Below are 21,970 nucleotides of genomic sequence, written 5' to 3'. Positions count from 1 at the left end.
AGAATAGAAAAATGTGACTTTAGTTTCCATTGCATCAATTTGGGATTGACTTTTATGACATTCACAAGACAGGGTGGCTGAAAACACCCGGGGCAATGTTTCCATGAAGACCTGAAACAGATAGAAGCTTTCTTCTCGTGTCACACAGACTTCTAAGTATTTACTCCAAAACGTAACTGAAATCTGCCCAAAACATTTCCATTCATTTTCCTCATCATCAAACGATATCGGATACTTCTTAGAATAAAACAATGTTTCTGTCCACACTAATGAAAATGCAAAGAAAGATTCAAATAGCAGCCAATCCGTTCAAACCGACTCAAATCCATTCATGTCTAAAAACCCAAAGTTTTCTTTCTAATAATGAACATAATTAAATGTTTAGCACGAGAAGAAAAGACTCTTTTCTTCCTGCCTGAAGACGCACACCAAACTGTCCGAGGACAGGAGCGCACACATTTCAGAGGACAGTTGATTCTGCTTTGCTGTACCAACAAGACCACTAAAAACTTTACTTTATTTTTAAACTACAAGAATAGACGAACTTTTAAACTTTGCTTATGTTTAGTATTGGAGCTGAATGTCTGCATGTGTTAAGAAAACAAGGCCGAAATATAGTTTTAGGGTTTGAACTGAAAAACATTTTCGGTTAATCTGCTAATTAACTGACAATGAAAGGTTGCATTCGGTGTCGTTGTACGTGTGCAATGACAATAAAGAACAGTCTATTGTATTCTATTATCTGGATTTACAGATTGGATCATTTAGTCCGACCAGGAGCCCAAAACCCAAGGACTTCATTAACGTTGTTATCCCCTGATGAACACGATATAAACACCCTGACAAAAGAAACATCTTCACATTAAAGCTCGAACTAAAGAAAACGTTTACAGCCTGAGAAACGACTCTTATAGCTGCATGTTCATTTTCAGGCCTTTAACAAATATACAAGTTATTTCAGCTTAAGTGCATTTTATCTTACATTAAGATTTATAAGCTGAATTTAAATGACACGTATACACATTTCTGTGCTTACCAAAAGTCATGCCTACCATATCTTGAGATTATTTAATTTGCAGCCTCGTCATGCTGATTTTTACAAATTAAATCTGGATTTATTTTAGTGTACGTCTTTTTGAAAGTCATGCTGTTTCCTGATGTCTCACTTCCTAACACACTAACTCTGCTGCTGTTCCTGAATGAAATGGACAGTGGAACTTTTTACCTGTATACCACTACTTTACTAAAGGTCTTGCATATCATTTGTAACTTCTGAATGCACCAATAATTCTCCTTCCTTTTTGAATGTAACACTGTAGTGGTGAAATGTGCTGTAGGTGTGTGAGTAACAGAGACACAGAATAAAGCGTAAGGTACGACCAACACTTACTCTGCGTTGAAGCCATTCACGTGCAATATTCGCATCTGTTTGACTATCGTGCTTTTCCCGGATTCACCGGCCCCTGAAAGAAGAAGGAGGACACACGATAAGTCTTACAGTGATTATGACAGGTGAGCAAAACTCCTTTAAAAAGATACCAAAGTAAATATCCTGTGACTAGTGCGTGATGGTTTAACGGTGGTCATTGGATCAAGGAAACTTTAGGGATGCTGGTGGTCTTGGTGAAACATGGGGGCACTTAATGTTGAAGATAACAGAAACTTGATGCCTGAGATTTAATCCATAAATCATTTTAAAATGAGGGATGTGATTCTGTGTGCCGTCCCGGTCACCTAAAGCCTTCTTCCATGTCAAATGGTAAAGCAAACACTAAGAGGGCCGAGCCACACGAGGAGGCCGAGTGAGGCTGGAACCGTCTACGCCTGTTCTAATCAGGTGTGGAAAAGCCCAACAGTTTCATTCTAACTTTAATGTGAGATACTTTACTTTTTACTAGAGATTAGACCTGTAATCTACAAGATCCAAGGGGAAATGTTGCATTAATAAGACTGCTGTAGGGGCGAGTAACTGTTTACAGATTCAAACTCAACATGATTATCTAACACAGTGTTCAAGGTTTGACTCGTAGTCTCCAGCCTTTGTAGCTTGTGACCCCTTACAGAATAAGGGGTGTGTAGTTGGGGTCCCTGAACACATTTCAGATGTCTATGAGTTGTTAGAAGAATCTTAACCCCTGAACTTGTTGCATGGTTCCAGTTTGATGTCTGAAGAGGAAAATAATCGAATATTCTAATAAAAAACAGAGAAAATCCAAGAAAATGAAACCAGAAACAATGAAAGCGAGCTCAAACATTTAATAATGTCGGATTTTTTCTGCAGAACGAGAGCTTTCACTCATAATACCTTAAGTACGACTGTTTTTGATAATACGTTAACTTTTACTTAGATGGTTGAATGAAAGGTTTTCCTTATACACACAGTGTTTCTACATTGGTGTATTTGTACTTCTTCCAGATACAGGACGCTCAGCATCATGTCATGGCTGAGGTCTAACTGATCTGCTCTGTCTTCATTAGCTGTCTTTGTTGTCGTTTCAACCATATACAAGTACAATTTTGTCTCCAGGACATGATGCAACATAAAAGAGGGAGAAAGGTTACTTTATATAACCTTGTGTTTCTCCCTCTTTGATTCATGACATCTGGATAAACACCTTAAGAAATGCATTTAAGAATCAAGACAATTCTAGTCTGTCCAAATACCTCTCGTGTGAAATACAGTTCACAGTCCTACATGTGTCCTAGCGAGCTAGAAATGAGAGAAAGCAGGCCGTAACGCCTGCTAACCTGGACTCAAGGAGCTAGGCTACAGGCCTGCTATTTAGAGCCCGGGTGTAAGTGTTCAAATCTCGGATCAATTTCAGATTAGAATGAACGGGACAGTGGTTCAAGGGAAGCTAGCTAGTAATCCTAATAGTAATCCTAATTTGCTGTCCGTACTCCAAGAGGCTTAGCAGGATACGAGCCGTGGCCTTGAGGTTCAGACTGTATCGAGACATGCAGGCCTGGACGATAAAGCCAGAAACAGCTTTATCAACTGAAATGAAAACAATAGTGAGCACCTGGAAACCCCAAATTTTGCAATACGTGTGCCTGTCCTGTGTGGAGAAAAAAGCATGCACAGAACGCCTATTGGTGGCCTCCCAGCCTCTGCATGCTGCCCTCACACAAATGGTGTCCGTCTGCCCGTCCAGCGTCTCACATGTTCTGTAATAATGCTTCATAATGACCCATGAATGCAGGAGACAGGCCTGTTTAAATCACTGAAAAACCTGGTAGCATAGTGACATCATATCATTGCATAATGTGTGGATGCTTTTCTGTTTAAAGCATCTTTTCCATGAAACAGTGGATTTACATTTGTATGAATAGGTCAGCTGTTGTTTTATCAGCACATAAGTGACCTTAATGCCTCAAATGATCACACAGACAGACACGTCAAAGATGGATTTAAAGAAACCTACCTAATAGTAGTAGCCGGTGAGTGGCCCGGTATATCTGTTTGTCTTTTTGCAGCTGCTTCTCTATCTTTTTGTTGGCTTCCCTCTGTGCCTTCTCCTCATTTCGTTGGTCTTCGGTCTTACTATTGCCAAGACAGCCCATCTTTTCCCAAAAACCCAGTGATAGGTTCAAGGGGGGGAGGCAGGCAAGGCAGGGTGGGTGGGTGGTTTGGTTTGGAAGGTGGGTGGGTGTAGGGAAGGAGGAAGGAAGGAGGGAGGGTGTTGATCAGAAGAAAAATCAATCAAGCCAAAATTCCTAGACTGGCCCAGCAGAGGAACACCTGGCTCAAAATGGGTGACATTTATGTTGCCGGATGCAGATGAAACAGATGTAAAAAGAAAAAAAGCGGTCAGGCTCCACCAGGCTTTGGCACAGTTTATATGTAAGGATGGATGTGACTATTTACTGGCAATTAATCAACAAGAGATCCCTCAGAAAGCAGCAGAGAAACGATGCCGCCCTCTCAGACGCTTGATTCTTGTGTTTTTCACTGTAAATCCGCAATGAAGTCATCAACATTGATATGAGAGAGGATGTGAGATTTCCAGGCTTGTAATGTACATGAATGCAGCGTCGGTGGTCCTGTCTCCTGTAAGGTGTTTAGAATCTAAACGGTTCCTTTTTTAAATGGTTTATTTCCTCGTTTTTGTGTGATTTTCTTAGCAAATGTCTCCTCCGGAGCCCATCTTCGGCAGATATCTCACACCGCCTTTCAATTCATTTCCACTCACAACCAAAGCCCTATTTTCCTTCCTTATTTTTTACCCACCTTTAATGAATATTTTACTTTTATTTTTTACGGGGTTGTTTGCAATCCTTCCACCATGAACCAAAGCACATCAGAAGGGGGTTGAAAAAAATATAAAATAAATATTTCCTCTTAAAATGACGGCATGTGAATCATCAGGCTACACCGGGGCTTCTTTCTCTATCACAAATCCGTCACATTATACGCCGTATTTTAGGAAGGGGGTTGTCGTCGTTATCAATAATATCCTCTTTTTGGCCGATGTCAAATTTATTTCCTCTCCTCGTCAACAGATGCTGGTGCTTGCTTTTTTCGGAGGGTTTGACCAGACCCAAAAAAGGCCCCTTCTCCGTCCTTTTTCTCTCTGTTACGTTAATTTGTATTTCTCCTCACATCTGAAAGCTTCTCCGCGCGAGCGAAGGCGGTGTTTGGCAGTTGGATGTCCTTGAATTTAACGCGATATCCAGGTGATATTGGCTGAAATTCCTCCGTTATTTCCCCCGTTTGGCGCAGGTAACGTTACAGCCCGCTGTCAAGTCCCTCAGCTTTTTGTATTCCCTTTGAATCCGTATGGTAGATTATGGTTACATGTGCATGATACATGAACATACCGCGGTGTTTTCAATCACTGATCCAACGGCGAGACGTTCATTTTTTACCGCCGACAGGCCGCGTCTGCTCCGGTGAACCGGCGGAGGGGACGAGAATCGTTTCTTTGCGGCGTTACTCTGAATTATTTTTGCCCCCTTTTTTCTCTGAGAATTGTACATTGAGATAGATAGCGTTGAAGAGGTGGGGTGGGGCAAACGGCTCTCACGGAACCCTGGGAACGAAGAACGGTGGTCAAGTTCCTCGTGACGAGAATTCTTAACTTCCGGTTTGAAGTTTCACGATAAAGAGCTAATGGACAACGTGCCCAATATAGCTTACATAATTTTTCCAACAAAATGGTCATATTGTTGTTTTGCCTATGAAGGTGGCTTTCTATTAGAAAAGAGGGTTTTATGACTCATTGATGGACTTCCTGACAGTGGTGGAAAATGCATCCCTCGTGCTGAATTAGGAATCTGAGATGGAATCAGGTTTAATGCCATGTAGGGTTGAGAAAGAATTTGCTTTTGTATTTTGGTTTAAAGAAATAGTAATAGGACAGAAAAAATATTTAGAACTGTAAGTTAACATAAAAAAAAATCGATATTTATAATATAAATGATCTGTTTAGAAAATAAAAAGGCTGCACAGAGGATCTTGTGACCAAAAAAATAGAATTGTATTAATAATAGGTTAAAGGTAATAAAACATTTATAGTAAATGTATTAAAGTAATGAACCAGCAGGCTATACAAGAACGTCAAACATTCAAACTTTACTGTTTATTAACTAAGCAGAGTTACCTCAGTTCAATTAAATAAACATTTAATATTATGCATGCAAGTGAGAGTATGCGTGTATTGTGAGGGGAAATGTCCCATCGTGCAAATGCTACCAACTCACTGACAACTGAAATGTGACAAGGGCCCCAACTAAAACTGTTACTGTTTTTAGTTGTGACAGGTCAAAGACTTTGGAAAAATAATCTTTAATGTAATATATCATATGTAATACCTTCATTTGAAGCCACTGTTGTCAAATTAATGTAATGGAGTTGAAGTTGAAAGTGAAAGTACCCAAAAACTGTTCTTAAGTGCTTTATTGCTTTCTTTCTGAGACTGTATAAATCTTTATATACAGTCACTGCTTTCTTTACTTCTTCCTGAATATAATCCAACCTATGTGTTAGAGCCTTATTTGTTTTGCAATTACAAACTAATGTAAGTATAAATTGTGCACAATTTTTATTTCTTATATAATGTTTTTTTTTTTTTTTTGCTATGAATAAATTACCTGTAGAGATTAATTACAATTTGGAACAATTTACAGCAGTCTAAATTTACAGTTTACAGTCCAATTGATAGCAAAACAATACAGTATATTACTGATATAACTCCAATGATCAAAAACCTTATCATCCAACTCATATTATTGTAATGTTTTGTGGCTTGGAGTTTAAGTTAAGATAATATCAAACCTTCTCTCTGTAATGTCCCAATCGCTCTAAACACTTAGAATGTAAAATACATCCATCAATAACACGATGTTTATTTATACTTAAAGGCAAAATTAAAGGATTAAACAAGTTTCATTGGAATAGGATATCTTTACCCTTACTAAGATGAAGGAATGTTATGCTCTTAGTTTGAAGTAGAGATTACAATACTTCCGGTTTGCTGCTTGCTGTTGCTTGACGCATCTGGACTGAAGCAGGCTCGGATCACATGATTGCCCGAAGCGTCAAGAAGCAGAGGTACAGAAGGGGAGAGGCGCCCCCTTTGAAGCGACAAGATAATCAACCTATCTGACGAAAAAACGTAAATCAATAACAGTGATAACATGTACGTATGTTAAGTTACCAATAACTACAAGTAAAAAGTAAATGCAAACTTATTTCGTTGCAATAATACTAATAGTACTAATGACAACAGAACGTGAAGGATACCTTGGTCACTGAACCTCTTCAGTCAAGTTGTTCCATGCAGGTCATGAGGGCCTGGCACAGGTGGGACAAAGCATTGTTTAGTCCCAGGTCAGTACCAACAGGTACCAAGTCTAATGCTTTCTGTTTCATATCACTCTGCACTCTTTGACACGTTTTAATAAACAGATTAACAGTTGGTTTGACACATTTACAGAAATAATGGAAATTTCTTGTTCATTTCTTCCATAGAACTTCAAAACAGTTTACAGGCAAATTGTTCAAATGCAGTTTTTCTTTCATACGGGTTCAGGTTAGATTATCAGTTTATTTTTAAGCTTATTGACTGAGATACAGAGAAATAAAATGTTTTACTGAGAGTAGAGAAACACCGATAGTTTCTCTACCAGTTCCCCGATGGCCATTAATAGTTCAAGTATTTTATCAAAATAGACTCTGCTTTAGAATCTTCTTCCATTTAAACATCGATACACTACAAAGCCAAGAGGTCAGGACTTACAAATATTTAGTGTCTTTGGCTCTTTGTAAAAGGATTGAGATATACCCATACTACCACTACCACTCATGGTTGTTTGATGACTTTTAAACCTATGTGCAACATGCATGTTGTGTCAAACACGTGTAAATTACAGTATTACATTCATTATTCTGTTATCACTGTTAATTTCATGTCATAAACTCCATATCTGGGACATGTAACAACAACCTTGACGATCTCAATGACAACTGAGCATGTTTAGCTGAGGGAGGCCAAACTTTGGAAACCACAAAAAAGGTCATTTTTAATTTGTCCTTGTTTTTGACGTGTCGTTCACTGTGGAACCTCCAACAACATCTTGGGTTGGATGATGATACACCTTGATGTCTCTGTGGGAATCATCTGTGGCATGATAGCACAATATTGGTTTTTAAATTATTAGAAGGTGTTTATGAACCCATTTTAAACCCAATGTCACTTGACAATGTAGTTTGAGAAACATTTACAATGCAACCAAGATGTTCTGCCAGCTTACCTCACCTAATGGTAACTTGAATTTTTAAACGGCTCCCTGCCTTTTTACCCCTTTGGCTCGTACACCCATGCACTGAAACACTGCATCACAAATCATGCATGGGCACACACACACACACACACACACACACACACCAAGAACACCACAAGAAAACACCTCCCTCCACAAATGCGTCAAAAGGCAGTGGAAAGAAGCTCAGGGCAAAACACATAAAGGTCATCAATGACAACTAAATGCTACTGTGACTCTCTAATGAACCCAAACAGACGACTAAAGAAGTGCCAGTAATGACTTAAATTTGGAACCCACATTAGAGGTAATATTAAAATCTTCTTGGGATGATCACATTTTGTACCTCTGACGTGTTTCTTCTTTGCTTACTCACATTAGGAAGTTAGTCTTCTTTTCTAAAGGCGCAGTAAATACCCAAACAGTTTCACAGCCGTGAACAAAACAAAGCTGTTTACTTCAGTACTGTTCACTAAGTAGTAAAAACAAAAAGTAGTTTTTATGGTACTTATACTTCACCAGAGTGTTTCCATTCATTGCTATTTGATACTCGTACTATATTTTTCTACTCCATAACAATTCATAGATTTCACTCCATTAATGTGACAGTAGTAGTTTATTTTCAGATCTATATTTTACATTAAAAATATCTCTTCCTTTACAAGATACAAAGCATTGTTTAATTTAAACTATCGGTTTAAGGATCCCAGAGAGTTGTGACTTGTCACCAAACAGTTGGGTCACAGCAGTTCCACAAAAGAAAGACTTCTCCTCTAACATTACTACATGATAACATTTTTACTCCTTACCTACTGTTAGACAACAGCTAACTTTATACTTCCTAGCTAACATTTCACAATGGTACACGATACAATTGGAAAGGCGTAAACCGAGCTAACTGTAATCTTAGCTAGCTAGCAGTAATGTTAGCTAACTAACGGAAATGCTAGCTTGCTCACAGTAGACTAATGTCTGCTAGGAATTGTTTGAAATCTAACGTTCGCTGATGTGACTTAGCTGCCAGTAGTGAGCGAGTTTTTACTCAGAATTGTCTTTTGAGTTGCTGAACGATCGAGAGGCGAGGAGAGGTGAAATGATAAACATGATAACAGCTTTTAAGCTTCCCATCATCTGCATGCGCTCAGAGGAACATGGCTGTGAATCTGCAGAATAAGTGAATTCAATGATTGATTTAATGATTTCAATGAGGGCTTTATACTGAATTATACGCTGATTTACAGACGTCGCTCTCACAATGTAAGTAGATGGCGAAAAGTGTTTTTGGGAAAGTGTCCATCAAGTTACTGACATAGAAGTTATAAAGTTTTGCCAACATGTCAAATCAGCTGCTTTCGCCAGATTTGCTTCAAAGACTGCTGCAGTTCCTGAGATGGGTCACCTGGTCGTTATCTTCTCATAGAGTACTGTCTTAAACATGTGCTGTTACTGCCTATAGAAAATAGAGGCAGAGCGCAGGATCTTGACAGACAGAGCCACCAAGACAAACTATTCGTGGGTCACAGTGATGAGACACTGTGTTTGTATGAGTCTGTTGTTTTTCAGAAAATTCCTCGTTCTGCCTTAAAGTAGGAATTTACACGAATGGCTTTTAGCCTTCTTGTTTCTATATCTATTTGAACATCCTGCTCTTTGTTTTGTTTATTCTTGGCAGGCTTACACCTGGTCTGGTTTAAACTAGTGACCATGTGAATTCAAGTGACATTAAATAGTTAATTACATAACAATAATCAATGGAAATATAAAGCAGAAACACACCGGCAAGTTAACAAAGAAATCTGTCAATCAACTTGCTTATCTATAAAACAATACATGCTCCAGTGACATCATGTTATATCCGTGATTGTCCTCTAGATGGTAGCATCTCTCATACAAAGTCTCCAAACTGCTGCACTTTACTCCATTATTATTTCAACTACAATGACAAAGTGGCTGAAAATGGAAAACTTGTTTTTTACAAGTTGGTTCATTAAAGAACAAAAACTGGGATGTAATTAAAAGTCTTAAACCATACCACTGTACTATTTTGTATTTTAAAACTATTCTTTCCTCTTGTAATGGAATCATGTTCTGCACAACACTAAACTCAGTGTACAACTCAGAGTACATGCCAAGACACCTCAAGCATAGTCAAATCATGTTTGGTATTTGGATGTTGTTGTGTTTGGAAATATTCATATCAATGTAGACATGATATTAATGTACTGTTATCTGGCACTGCAGAGACACTTCCATTCAGCTTCTCTACGATGCCTTCCTGTTTTTGGGAAGTATTTCACAGATGTGTTTTTTGCCATCTACAGTCAATATGGTTATGTTGCTTTGTGGTGCATCATTTCACCAAATGTTTTCTTCAGCAACAGTGGAAAAATAATTCATTTAGGATAAAACTAAAATAGTTATCTTATTACTATAAGCCTTTCTCTTTTTTTGGGGAAAAACAAAATAAAACATATAAATATACAATAAAACCTGAGGCATCATATTGGAAGACATAAGACCTACTTCAGTGTAAAAGTATGGCTAATACTTTCCTTGTGTTCTAATAAGAGTTTTCTTGGTGTCTCAGGCCACCCTAATACATAGCCTGGGGTGACTTCCTGACATCAGTGATGACATCATCTCTGTAACAGTATAAAAGACATGGTCAGAGGACTGAAGCCTATCAGAGACCCCAGCTGCTCTGTGTACTGTAGCTCGATCATCATGCGTGAAATTGTACATCTGCAAATTGGACAATGTGGCAACCAGATCGGCTCAAAGGTAATAAAATACAATTCTCCACTGTTAAATGTTACAGTTTGTTTTGGGCCTAACTTTGTTAAACATATCGGGAATTATGTGATCAAATGGTGTATGTATCTGCGTAGCATACATCAATGTACTTTTAAGAAGAACCTGTAGAATACGAGCTTCAAGCTGAATATCTGCTTTTTAAATTACCTGCCCACTAGCTGAGGCAAAATAAGGACATGTTTTGACTTAAATATTAAAGTTATATCAATTAGATCTAAAAGAAATCATCTTTAATATTTGTATTTTTAAAAATAATGATGCATCATTTGATGCTTTCTGTTCATTTGCATGGTGCCACCAACAGTTGTGAGTGACACAGGGTGTTCCCTGTCAAGCATTTGGGGGAAAGATAAGGGACAAATGCGAAACTGGCATGGGTGGGACATTTTTATCATGGTAACCACAAAACAAGAGAGAGGATCTGCCAGATAACACAGCTAAGTATTGCTGTTAGACGTGAGGGTATGTGTCAGTGTGAAAACCAACCTGTTACTTCAGTTATTATTCTGTTTTCATTACATGCAAACAAAAAAGGTACACTTTGCCAAACTGCATAAAAACTCTTGTCTACATAAAAAAACAGCAAGGTGTCAGATATTTTGTTGTTAATATTTTGGGGGTCTCTTATCTCTTTAAACAGCTAAACCTTTTGGCTACGCCTAATGTCTGTGTAAAATCATTGAATTTGGTTGATGACTTTGTCTTTGTAGTTTTGGGAGGTGATCAGTGAAGAACATGGGCTCAATGCAACAGGAAACTATGAGGGTGACAGCAACCTCCAACTGGAGCGGGTCAACGTCTACTTCAGTGAGGCACATGGTAATGAAGAAGTTACTGTGTGTGTGGACTGCAAACTGTTTACTGAACGATTCCTTTTGACTCAATTGTTGTTTTTAATCTAATTTTTTTTTTTAAATTGACACAAAGTGAACTCAGATTTAAGTAGGATGCCCATTTGCAGCTATATTTGTACTAGATTTTTATTGTTCTTGCAGGTGGGAAATATGTCCCCAGGGCCCTGCTCGTTGACTTGGAGCCTGGTACGATGGACAGTGTGAGAGGAAGTCGCATCGGGGCTCTTTTCAGGCCTGACAACTTCATCCACGGTGAGACAAATAACATAAAAGTCAAATTGGAAAATACCCGCTTAGAGTTTCCTACTTAGCCATGAAGACACTACTAAACTACAAATGCTCATAAAGGGTAGCAAAGCATCGCCCCTGAAAACTCTCAGTTTCCAAGGGGCATAATCAACTGATGCAGACCAAAATGCCTCTTGACACATTTGGATGGACCCTCAATCAATCAGAGCAAGGAGATGTGTGATGTAGCAGAAGGCTGCTAGGCTGGCTATTAAGTTCATAAGGCTCCAAGCTCAACATATTACAGACTTTTGGCATCACAAACACTTAGTATTATAAAGTAATGTGAACTACCATCCAGTTATTCCTGAGGTGTAATATTAGATTCTGAATGTTCCACATCAGCGGCAGCCATCTTGGTTGTTTATAAAAATGTCTCGATGCTGTTCAGTCACTGTATTAATCTCAGCCCATGTTTGATGAGAATTTGTGATTGGTCTGACCTGAATCAGGTCGGATGGGAATCTGTTTCAGGAGGGGAACCAGACATATCTGCAAGAGCAAATAAAACAGGAGCTCAAAGAATCATCGTCATGAATCTAACACTTTACCTGTTTAATATATCTGAGTGAAAGGATAATCATTTCAATATATAAGAAATTGAAAAATGGAAGCATATTCAGAGATACATTTGAATATGTGACCATATTTGGCCACATAGATTTGCAATCTTAATGTAAGGCAATGTTCCATGGACTCTATTGAAAAGTGATTACATTAGGTTAACCTACATACCTTTGTTTTGGTGTCACAGGGAACTCAGGAGCTGGCAATAACTGGGCGAAGGGCCACTACACAGAGGGAGCAGAGCTGGTGGAGCAGGTTGTAGACCGGGTGAGGAATGAGAGTGAAAGCTGCGATTGCCTGCAGGGCTTCCAGCTGGTTCACTCCTTAGGAGGTGGGACCGGCTCTGGCATGGGAACTCTCCTCATCAACAAGATCCGAGAGGAGTACCCCGACCGCATCATGAACACCTTCAGCATCATGCCCTCCCCTAAAGTCTCCGACACTGTGGTGGAGCCGTACAACGCCACCCTGTCAGTCCACCAGCTGCTGGAGAACACAGACGAGACCTTCTGCATCGACAACGAGGCCCTCTACGACATCTGTTTTCGCACGCTTAAACTGACCACACCGACTTACGGGGACCTCAACCACTTGGTCTCCATGACCATGAGCGGGGTCACAACCTCTTTGAGATTTCCAGGACAGCTCAACGCAGACCTGAGGAAGCTGGCTGTGAACATGGTACCTTTCCCTCGCCTCCACTTCTTCATGCCAGGCTTTGCCCCCCTGACGCCCAGAGGAAGCAAGCAGTACAGAGCCCTCACAGTGCCTGAGCTCACCCAGCAGATGTTTGACGCCCGCAACATGATGACGGCTTGCGACCCCAGGCGAGGCCGCTACCTCACTGTCGCTGGCATCTTCCGTGGCCGGATGTCCACCAAAGAGGTAGACGAACAGATGCTCGCAATCCAGCAGAAAAACACCAACCACTTTGTTGAATGGATCCCCCATAACGTCAAAGTTGCCGTGTGTGACATCCCACCCACAGGCCTCAAAATGTCATCCACCTTCATCGGCAACAACACAGCCATTCAGGAGATATTCCGCCGTGTGGGCGAGCAGTTCTCGTTGATGTTCAGGCGGAAAGCTTTTCTCCACTGGTACATTGGGGAGGGCATGGATGAAATGGAATTCACTGAGGCTGAGAGCAACCTCAACGACCTGGTGTCAGAGTACCAGCAGTACCAAGACGCCACTGTTGAACAAGATTCGGAAGCAGAGGATGAAGAAGAGGAGGGACCTTCATCAAAAGTGACAACAAATGTTGAGTCTCGGGTGGAAGTTAAACTGGAGACAGTGACTGAAACAAGCAAAGAAACTGTAGATTAAGAGAAGGGCGTACAGTGTGTTGTGTAAGTTTGACACTGTTGAATGGATGATAAAAAAACATTTGGCATTGTTGTTCTGCTGTTGATTTGAATCTTACTTTTTGCATTTTATTGATTTAGATGAGCTTTTACTTGATAAAAAGACATGACAGGTGATTTTTGTGTTGAATGTATATTTTCAATGTGTATTCTTGAATGTTTGTTTTTAGGGATTTGATTTTTTGTCTTTTGTAGTACATATTTTAAAGTTATGGATTTTTTGTAAATATAAAAAATGTCATGTCACACAAGCTTTGTCAATTTTACAGCCATAAAAATAAAATTTGGATGGTTGAACTGTTTGTCCAATATCTCTCTTCAGACATACAGTAGGGTAAATATTGAATTAACAATCTTGTTATAATGGTAATTAAACATTTAAACGTAAAAAGTGAGTGTTTCTAAAACTTGAAAAGAACTTGCATGAAGATATTTGAGGGAAAGTACCAAAATAATTTAACTTTTCTTCAGTTTTTTCATTTGGAGTTAAACAGGACCTTGACTGAAACTAAACTTGGCTGCAGTGATGGACAGGTCTCTGACAGCCCAGCGACAGTGACATGGTTCGAGGCTGTCACAGAGTTTCCTCCCGTTCGTAAGAATCTGGGACATAGAGATTACACATGACTTGAACCGAGTGTCTGCACTCTGAGATAAGCACGTGACGTGGCATTGCCTCAGCTGCACTGTAGCAATGAAGTTGTAGAGACTCATAAACAGGGACAGCGGTGAAGATAATGCTTGTAACACATATGTGGATATAGGTTATGGTGACAGACTGAAATTGCCTCACACAGGCCAATGTACATACAGTTCCAAAGGTCAGGTGGTTAGGTTAAGAAGTACGCACTAACTGGACCGGCAGATTTCAGTAGATCAGTGGTTCCAAAAGTTAACCTAATAATTAAGCAATGTCTACTTGTAACACCTTGGCACAGTTCAACAGGATTAAGATTTTTTACTTCTTTTATTTAAATTATTTTAAGTCCAGAAGTAGTAAAATTGTAACTTTCATTTAGTAACTCAAAAGAAAAAACATGTAAAAAAATAATAAATAATAAAAACACAATTATAAATCACTTGAACACCTCTTAAATTTATGTCCTGTCGTTGACCATTCTTGAAAGTCGTCCAGCCTTGATTATGTAACGTGTAATATAAAAAATAATCTCTCTACTGGCACGTGAGCTTAGCTGTAAAAAAGAAAAAAAAGCACACCAAACCACCTACATAGTGCACAAAGGTCTATTTTAGAGCAATACTGATGAGAATTACACTAATATAAGGCAAAGGGGTTGCTCCTGTTGGGTTAAAAGACACCATCTATTTATTTCTTCCAAGGTTGCAGAGAACTTTCAACCTTCACTGGGCTGAATTGTGCAACATTAAAGGTTAAATGGACGATATCTCTATACTGCAGGTTACATAACTGCATAAGGAAATACACGAGAGGCTATAAGTTAAGCTAAAAGCGAAATATATTTCGTTTTCTATGTTTAGTTAATAAATTATCGAGTTAAATAAAACACTTTTCACTCAGCTGTCTCCAGCATTAACAGGTTCATGCGGCATTTACTGACTGACGGAAGTGCGTCACTAATACTACTCATGTGACTACTCTAGAACAGTGGGAGGAGGCTCACGGGTGCCTTTGAACGTGGTTCACCGATTTCATTTAGTGTGACTGTGCCTGCCTACCGGCTGATCCACTCCTCGACGCTTCAGCATCACCCTCATCTGCCAAACAACAACCTAAACCATGAAGTTCTGGACGTCGGAGCACATATTCAAGTAAGTGGCCTTGCTTGGTAGACACATTTTAATTTATACTCCGGTGATGTGTTTAAAGACTGTCGGAGGTTCACTGTCTGGTTCAGGCTGTTGAGTAACGCTCGCTGGATTTGTGTGAAATCTTGAGAACATTTTACACATAGTTTGTGACATAAACCTGAACTAAAATAAGAGTCTATCTATAACTTTTGCGTCATTTGCTAGTATGCTAATAGTTCTCGCTGTAGAAGCTAGTACCGTTACAAAACCCGATTTCCCACCCTTGTACCGCCAGTCAATGTCTTCTTCTAGGATTACCACACTTTATAGAAGCTACGCAAAGACCGTAATAACGAACACATTTTAAAAATCACCCTTTAAACGTATCAAAGGTGAATACAAGACCTTGGATATGTCGTTGCAGAAAAAAAGCTGTCACATTGCATAATCCGCCGGTCAGGTCCAGCCCCCAGCGCGCGACCTTTCCCCTACATTTTGCCGCCGTGTCTGCTTACGTCACAGGACAAAGCTGGCGCGTTCACGCGTCTCCGTGGAAACCATCCAGCGCTACATTTCGGCTCTCATTTGTACACGAAAGACCACCATTTTTTTTCTCCTCACTAAATAATGTAAGATAAAAATATAATTTTACGGACATTCATGGGACTAAATGACGTGTCGTTTGACTAAATTCACAATATTTTCATCTCTGAAACAACTGTATTTGTTTTGAAAAGCACACTACTCCCACTGAAACATAGTAGAGAATAAGTTAGAAGTATGAGGAATGACAAAAATACTCAAAAAAAAAAAAGGATACTTAAAACAGTACTTCAGTACATGTAGGCTCTTAATGAATATTGTTCCCTCACAAAAATTAAGTTAAATTACTCAGTCGTTTTTAATTGTATTTTTTTGCCTTGAAATTGTGAAGCGATTATCCCAAGACGCATTGTATGTTTACAGAAACAATTACTGACTATCAGTCAATGAGTGCCATCATTTTAATTAATTTATTTTTTTGCCTTTTCTTCCTGCAGCCATCCCTGGGAGACGGTGACCAAAGCGGCTATGCAGAAGTACCCCAACCCAATGAACCCCAGCGTGATTGGAGTGGATGTTTTGGACAGAGACATCGACAAACAGGGACGTCTCCACAGTAAAAGACTGCTCAGCACAGAGTGGGGTCTTCCGTCAATAGTCAAATCTGTAAGTTTCAAACCTGTCTGCCTTATTGGTCTGCAGTCTAGCATCACTGTCAAATATTCTGCTGCAGGCTACCTTGTAGTTAAACACGCTGAAAGTGTACACATGACTCTGAATGGAGAAACATGACCTGCAGGGCAAGTTTGTGCTCGTGCTCTGTGTGCGTCTCTTTAACACTGTGTAAACAAAGCAGTATGACACCTGCTATAAAAGTATGAGATCATAGCAAACAAACAATCTTATGTTGTGATGTTTAAGGGCTTAAAAGTACTCTGAAAGTCAAAACATGACAGTGAATCCAGTTATAGCCTGAGTTGGTCATCCACCGGAGATGGGGTTAATACTTTCCAGCCAGTGAGCGGGACCTTAACCCCGGCTATTAGGCTATTTCTGTCCAGGGAAAGGACAGCAGACCTGCTAGCTGACTGGAGTTCAGGCAAGTTTATGGCCCTGTTCCATGGCTCGTGTTGTACGGGACACGATAGTGCCATTTCTGCCATTGCTGGGATGTAACCCCTGACAGCATGTGATGTAACTTTCCATCGCTGTGGGCTCGGGTTAAAACTAGAGGTCACAAGAATGCAAAGAAGTGAAGAAGACTCCTAAATGTCTGCAACATGTCATGTGAACTTGTCCCCTTCCTTTGCTCTCTGAGCTTAGTGATGATAAGACCTGGGGAGAGATAATATCCTGCTTCAAAGTCATTTTTAAAACATTAGCCAATCTGTAGCTGTTCTTTAGCCCTGACCTTCACTTAGATGTTTAAGGATGAAGTTGAAGTCAGTGGTAACGTCTATGAATAGATCCTTTAATTCCAAGGGCAGTCTATGACACAGGCGGTGATGGATAGCATATTAGCTCAACCCTTAATCAGATTGTCTCTAATCAAATCACCCCTGAACCTAGGTGAATGCTAATAAACTCAATGTATCATAAAGACGTCTTCCTGCTGGTTCATCTCTCAACACTGTTAAAAGTGGAAAAAGGGCATTCGGGAGTTCTGTATTAGGTAACCTGACAATTTCGACCTTAAATCTTAAGAAACAGGATTGTGAACCATAACTCATTTAAAATGGAGGCTTTAATTCTTAAATGTTTACAATACGAAATCACTCTTAACTGTGATAAATGCTGAAAAACTAAGGATGGTGTTGAACATTAGAGTCATATAGATTTCAGTTTATATTTATTATTTAAAGTTTGTAAAATACATTTTAAGTTGAAGTTCACCTGCAGGAAGTATCTGGGCCCAGATGTTTGCCTTAAGAAGCTAATTTTGAGATTTAAATTGAGCTAAAATGTAATTTTAAAGTTTGATGGGTTAATAAATAACAAATGTGTAGGAATCTATTAAATAAAGTAGTGGTTCAGTGTGCATGTGACAGATTTCCAACATAAAATTAAACTGTAGTCTCAGCTGGTATTGCTTTGTTTCTGCTGACAACACTTTAATAATATTGATTTGAATAGGTTAATGAGACCAAAGTCATCAGATGATTTGTGTATCGTGCATGTGGGCATGAAGCTGAGCTTTCTTTAAGACTTTTTGTGGGTATATCAACCACATGTTTGTAAAGCATGTCTCTTCTTTGTCCTTAGATTATTGGAAACTCCCGGACGTACACGTATGTTCAGGAGCACTCGGTTGTAGATCCCGAAGAGAAGACTTTTGAACTTCAGTCCTCAAATGTGAGTAATTATGACATAACACACAGAACCCTTTAAGACACACATCTTAAAAACCATTTAATCCGTACACAAAACGACCAGTCCAGGTTGTGCCCAGCCCTTCGCCCAATGACAGCTGGGATAGGCTCCAGCCCCCCGCGACCCTGAACAGGATAAGCGATATAGATAATGGCTGGCTGGCTGTTTACAAAACATGTTCTATTTTGTGTCAAGCTAAAACAGTCATTACATGTTCAGATTCACTCGTGGTGACCTCCATTTGTCTGAACAATAAACGATGAAACTTCTCTGGCATGAAGTCTTGCTTGTTCGACAGGTCCATGGCTCACGTTTCAACCACAAGTGTTCATAATGCTGCGTTCACATGCACTCATTATATTAATGTCTCACATTTATCCCCTCTACAGATCACTTTCACAAACATGGTGTCTGTGGATGAAAGGTTAACGTACAAACCACACCCGGAGGATAAGGAGAAGTGAGTTTTTGCATAGCGTAGATTTTTATGCATCATTCTTTTCTAAAGCATTCAGGACAGACACTGATTTCTTTAATCTCTCTCAACTCTAGGACAATACTCACTCAGGAGGCTATCATCTCTGTGAAAGGAGTCAGTCTCAGCAGTTATTTGGAGGGAGTTATGGCCAGCACCATGTCTGCCAACGCTGGAAAGGTAAGAGATCTGTTAGGAACGTCTCTCAGTTGGGACCCAAAACTTTAGTGATGCCCATATCTGGTAGTTCCCAATAGAATGAATGTTAGACAACTTATCAACATATTCCCTATCCTGCAACTTAAAAGAACTTTAACATCAGTTGCATTACACCGGTTATTATCATATTCCTGCTCAATTGTTACGGCATATATGTGGCTTGTTTTTAACTTCTCCTAGTGGTTTGAAACCTTTTGTTTTAGCTTAAGATCTCATAAAATAAAGCAAAGTCAGTTTCTGATCCTTAAGTCTGAATGTCATTTGTGAGGTGTTAATTAAAAGATTGACTTATCCTCTTCAAATAGTTTTATTTTATGGATTTTTACTGGCATGAAGCAGAAAGGGTATTTTCCAAGAAAGTTTCATCTGGCCTGCTATCATGCTAGTAGAAATAGAAGAGTTAAGACTTGCTAACTCTTCAAAGGGAGCTAACACACACACATATTGCTAAAAAACAGATAGTATGTCATTTGTAGACATAATAATCCATAAGCTGACATTGGAGAGAAGTGATCATCTTAGATACTGTTTGAAGAACACTGGCCCCTCTATCCTTTATGTGTCCTTCAAACTTAACTTTGCACCTCTTGAAAGGTTCCCGACCTGAACCTAACAAACTGTCAGATAATTCCTGTCTTTCCTTCTTTTGAAAAGATTCTACTGTTTGATGAGCTTGATTCCCTTTATATCCACTTCTGTAAACTAATGCTTTGTGTTTGTTCTTATCAGGGCCGTGAAGCCATGGAGTGGGTCATCAGACGACTGAATGCAGAAATCGAGGAGCTGGCAGCCACAGCACGCACCACCATGCGCACCCCCATGGCTGCTGCAGTCACTGAGAAATGACACCCGCCTGTCTTTACCAGCACGGTCTGAGAAGCTACACGTCAGTACAAGCAGCCTCCCTTTATGATGCTCGGGTGCTGGATTTGCTGCTCTGGACTTTTTGTAATATTTGAGGGTAAACTTCATTCATCTCGTACTTTACTATCTACATTAGATATATTTTTAACAGCAGACTGCAACATAAAGGGATTCTGTGGAGTGTTTTCAGAGGATACTGCCTGGCAGGTTCGCAGTGAGTAAGAGACTCGGGGAGGACCAGTATGTGGCACGCTCAGGGACAAGTTTAAACACCACTTTTATATGTGTGTTTGGAAACATGTAGCTTTGGCTGACCGGTAGCAGAGGCACTGGGTGTACTGGAAAACAAAAAAATGTGCCAAAAGAGACGCACCCCTTTTGGTGCAGCCGCTTCAAGGCACCTTTGCCAGCTGTGTTTTCATCCAACAAAGACCTCTGAAAAGCAGTAAGTCGCGTCTTCCTTGAACTCTGTGCGAACAGCAGCAGTTATGGTGAGAGGAATCCTCCTGTTGTAACACCAACAAGGCAGAGGTCAAGTGCAATGCATGTCAAGGGTACATGGAAGTGGTTTCGGGTGACACAAGGTAAAAGCTTGGGTTAGCGCAGCCATTGACACTGACATGTTCATGAAATGTTTCACTGTGAGGTTTGTTTGTGTCAGAGAACCATCTCCTCAACGATGTTTTCTTGTGGGACCTCAATAATAACAAGACACTCTGAGCCAGGCAACGTTTGTGAGCCTGAATGTAAGACTGTATGTTGTTATTATGTGTTAACTAACATTGTAATTAAGATATTTAAGTGACATGAAGGGATCAAGGTACTCGCCATATTTATTTTTTTGAAGGAGACCTTCTCAAATGCTGTAACTTTAAATTCACTCTGATTTTTAGACACTTGTCGAGCAGAAACGTTCAGCTCTCGACTGTACCTGAATGTGTTTACTGCACTCAAACAGTTTTATCAGAACACACAAGACTACAGTTCCTCGGTTATGACACTACTCTCAGCACCACCTCTCTGTGTAAAGGCTGAGACTTTTATTTGCACTTACAGGATAAAGTATTTTAACAAAGAAAAGCTGCTACACCTGCTGAGGGTGCTAATATTTTGGTAATACTGTTTGAGAGATTAAAAGTGGTTACAGTTTGCATTTGAGAAGGACTCTCTTCATGTAACAGAAGCAGTATGGTGATGGTGAAAGTTTAGTTTCTTTAAAATGTATATATTTTTACATTTTACAGGATTATTTATTTAGAGAAACGGATTGTTTTGAAGTAGTAAGTTGCAACTTTGGTTCACCATTGAGAAATGTGATGTCAGATACTTAGTTAAAATTGTGAATTTTGTGCCTATGTAAAAAAATGTCTCTAACTGCAGAATGTGGCAATAAATAAAGTATTTAAACTGTTTTAATTAAAGATTTGTCATTATTTCTCTAAATTAGGTACAAAGTATGAAAAGAGAAAAAGACAAGGTTGCTGTTAAAAGTTTCTGTTCATTTTAAGTGACAGCGTGGCCTGTGAACAAGTGTCACATGATTCTTTGTAGTAACTTTATCTCCTTCAGCATGTCAGACAAGATATGCTCACTAAATAAGCGCATTCCAAATCTCATTGTTAGAGAAACTAGAGTCTGCACGGTAAAACAGTGTTCGAATGTGACTGAGTACATTTACACGAGTCCTGAACTTATTTACAAGGTCGAGGTATTTGTACTTTGCTCTGGAATTTCAGTTTTATGCTTATTTATTGTTGTACTCGGTTAATTTTGGGGTCCAATATTCTGTTCTTGCTACTCTGTTAAATTTATTTAAGATAACACAGAAGTTGAAATGACTAAATGATCATGCATTAAGCTATCCAGTAGTAGGCTATATTAAGAACTAGAAATTAGTTCAATCTTTACCAGGTGTAATAGTCATGATACTTACATAGGATTGCATCATTAGTTATATTTAGCTGGTACATACGTTATTCTGAAATACTGTGTTCTTCCCAATGAGGACTTTTACTTTCAGGACTTTGTCTTTGTTAAGATTTTCATTACAGGGCTTTTACTTGTAATATTAGTAT

The 21,970-nt window shown here is 39.3% G+C and overlaps 3 protein-coding genes across 4 annotated transcripts in view; 2 read left to right on the top strand and 1 right to left on the bottom strand.

Moving 5' to 3' along the window:
• The window catches only part of LOC138605514 (guanine nucleotide-binding protein G(s) subunit alpha-like), a 30,000-nt gene extending 24,979 nt beyond the window's left edge, over positions 1 to 5,021 (bottom strand). For both annotated transcript variants that reach the window (XM_069677825.1, XM_069677826.1), the window contains exons 1-2: positions 3,426 to 5,021; positions 1,391 to 1,463 (exon numbers count right to left, since the gene is read on the bottom strand). In XM_069677825.1, coding sequence (XP_069533926.1) covers positions 1,391 to 1,463; positions 3,426 to 3,564 — 212 coding nt within the window. In that variant the 5' untranslated portion in view covers positions 3,565 to 5,021. The remainder of the gene's footprint in view (positions 1 to 1,390; positions 1,464 to 3,425) is intronic.
• Positions 5,022 to 10,468: 5,447 nt separating this feature from the next.
• On the top strand, positions 10,469 to 13,951 carry tubb1 (tubulin, beta 1 class VI). The gene is made up of 4 exons (XM_069677669.1): positions 10,469 to 10,545; positions 11,289 to 11,397; positions 11,574 to 11,684; positions 12,475 to 13,951. The coding sequence occupies exons 1-4, from the start codon at positions 10,489 to 10,491 to the stop codon at positions 13,614 to 13,616; spliced, it is 1,419 nt and encodes a 472-aa protein (XP_069533770.1). The 5' UTR covers positions 10,469 to 10,488; the 3' UTR covers positions 13,617 to 13,951.
• A 1,374-nt stretch (positions 13,952 to 15,325) lies between these two features.
• Positions 15,326 to 21,288, top strand: prelid3b (PRELI domain containing 3). Its single transcript, XM_069678067.1, has 6 exons — positions 15,326 to 15,445; positions 16,465 to 16,633; positions 18,230 to 18,319; positions 18,727 to 18,797; positions 18,890 to 18,992; positions 19,761 to 21,288. Exons 1-6 carry the CDS (start codon positions 15,414 to 15,416, stop codon positions 19,875 to 19,877), a joined length of 582 nt encoding a protein of 193 aa, XP_069534168.1. The 5' UTR covers positions 15,326 to 15,413; the 3' UTR covers positions 19,878 to 21,288.
• Positions 21,289 to 21,970: the final 682 nt, after the last annotated feature.

This window comes from Semicossyphus pulcher, unplaced genomic scaffold, assembly GCF_022749685.1.
Source record: "Semicossyphus pulcher isolate SPU_LCO1_2020_fin unplaced genomic scaffold, fSemPul1.0.p SCAF_3, whole genome shotgun sequence".
Taxonomy (NCBI): domain Eukaryota; kingdom Metazoa; phylum Chordata; class Actinopteri; order Labriformes; family Labridae; genus Semicossyphus; species Semicossyphus pulcher.
This window is presented reverse-complemented; position numbering and strand designations above follow the sequence as displayed.

Bases quoted from the DNA above. Each gene is read 5' to 3' on its own strand.
- tubb1 (XM_069677669.1), top strand. From the start codon at position 10,489: ATGCGTGAAATTGTACATCTGCAAATTGGACAATGTGGCAACCAGATC. The intron at 11,398-11,573 runs GTAATGAAGAAG...TTGTTCTTGCAG, and splicing joins CTACTTCAGTGAGGCACATG to GTGGGAAATATGTCCCCAGG. The intron at 11,685-12,474 runs GTGAGACAAATA...TTGGTGTCACAG, and splicing joins GCCTGACAACTTCATCCACG to GGAACTCAGGAGCTGGCAAT.
- prelid3b (XM_069678067.1), top strand. From the start codon at position 15,414: ATGAAGTTCTGGACGTCGGAGCACATATTCAA. The intron at 16,634-18,229 runs GTAAGTTTCAAA...CTTTGTCCTTAG, and splicing joins TTCCGTCAATAGTCAAATCT to ATTATTGGAAACTCCCGGAC. The intron at 18,993-19,760 runs GTAAGAGATCTG...TGTTCTTATCAG, and splicing joins TGTCTGCCAACGCTGGAAAG to GGCCGTGAAGCCATGGAGTG.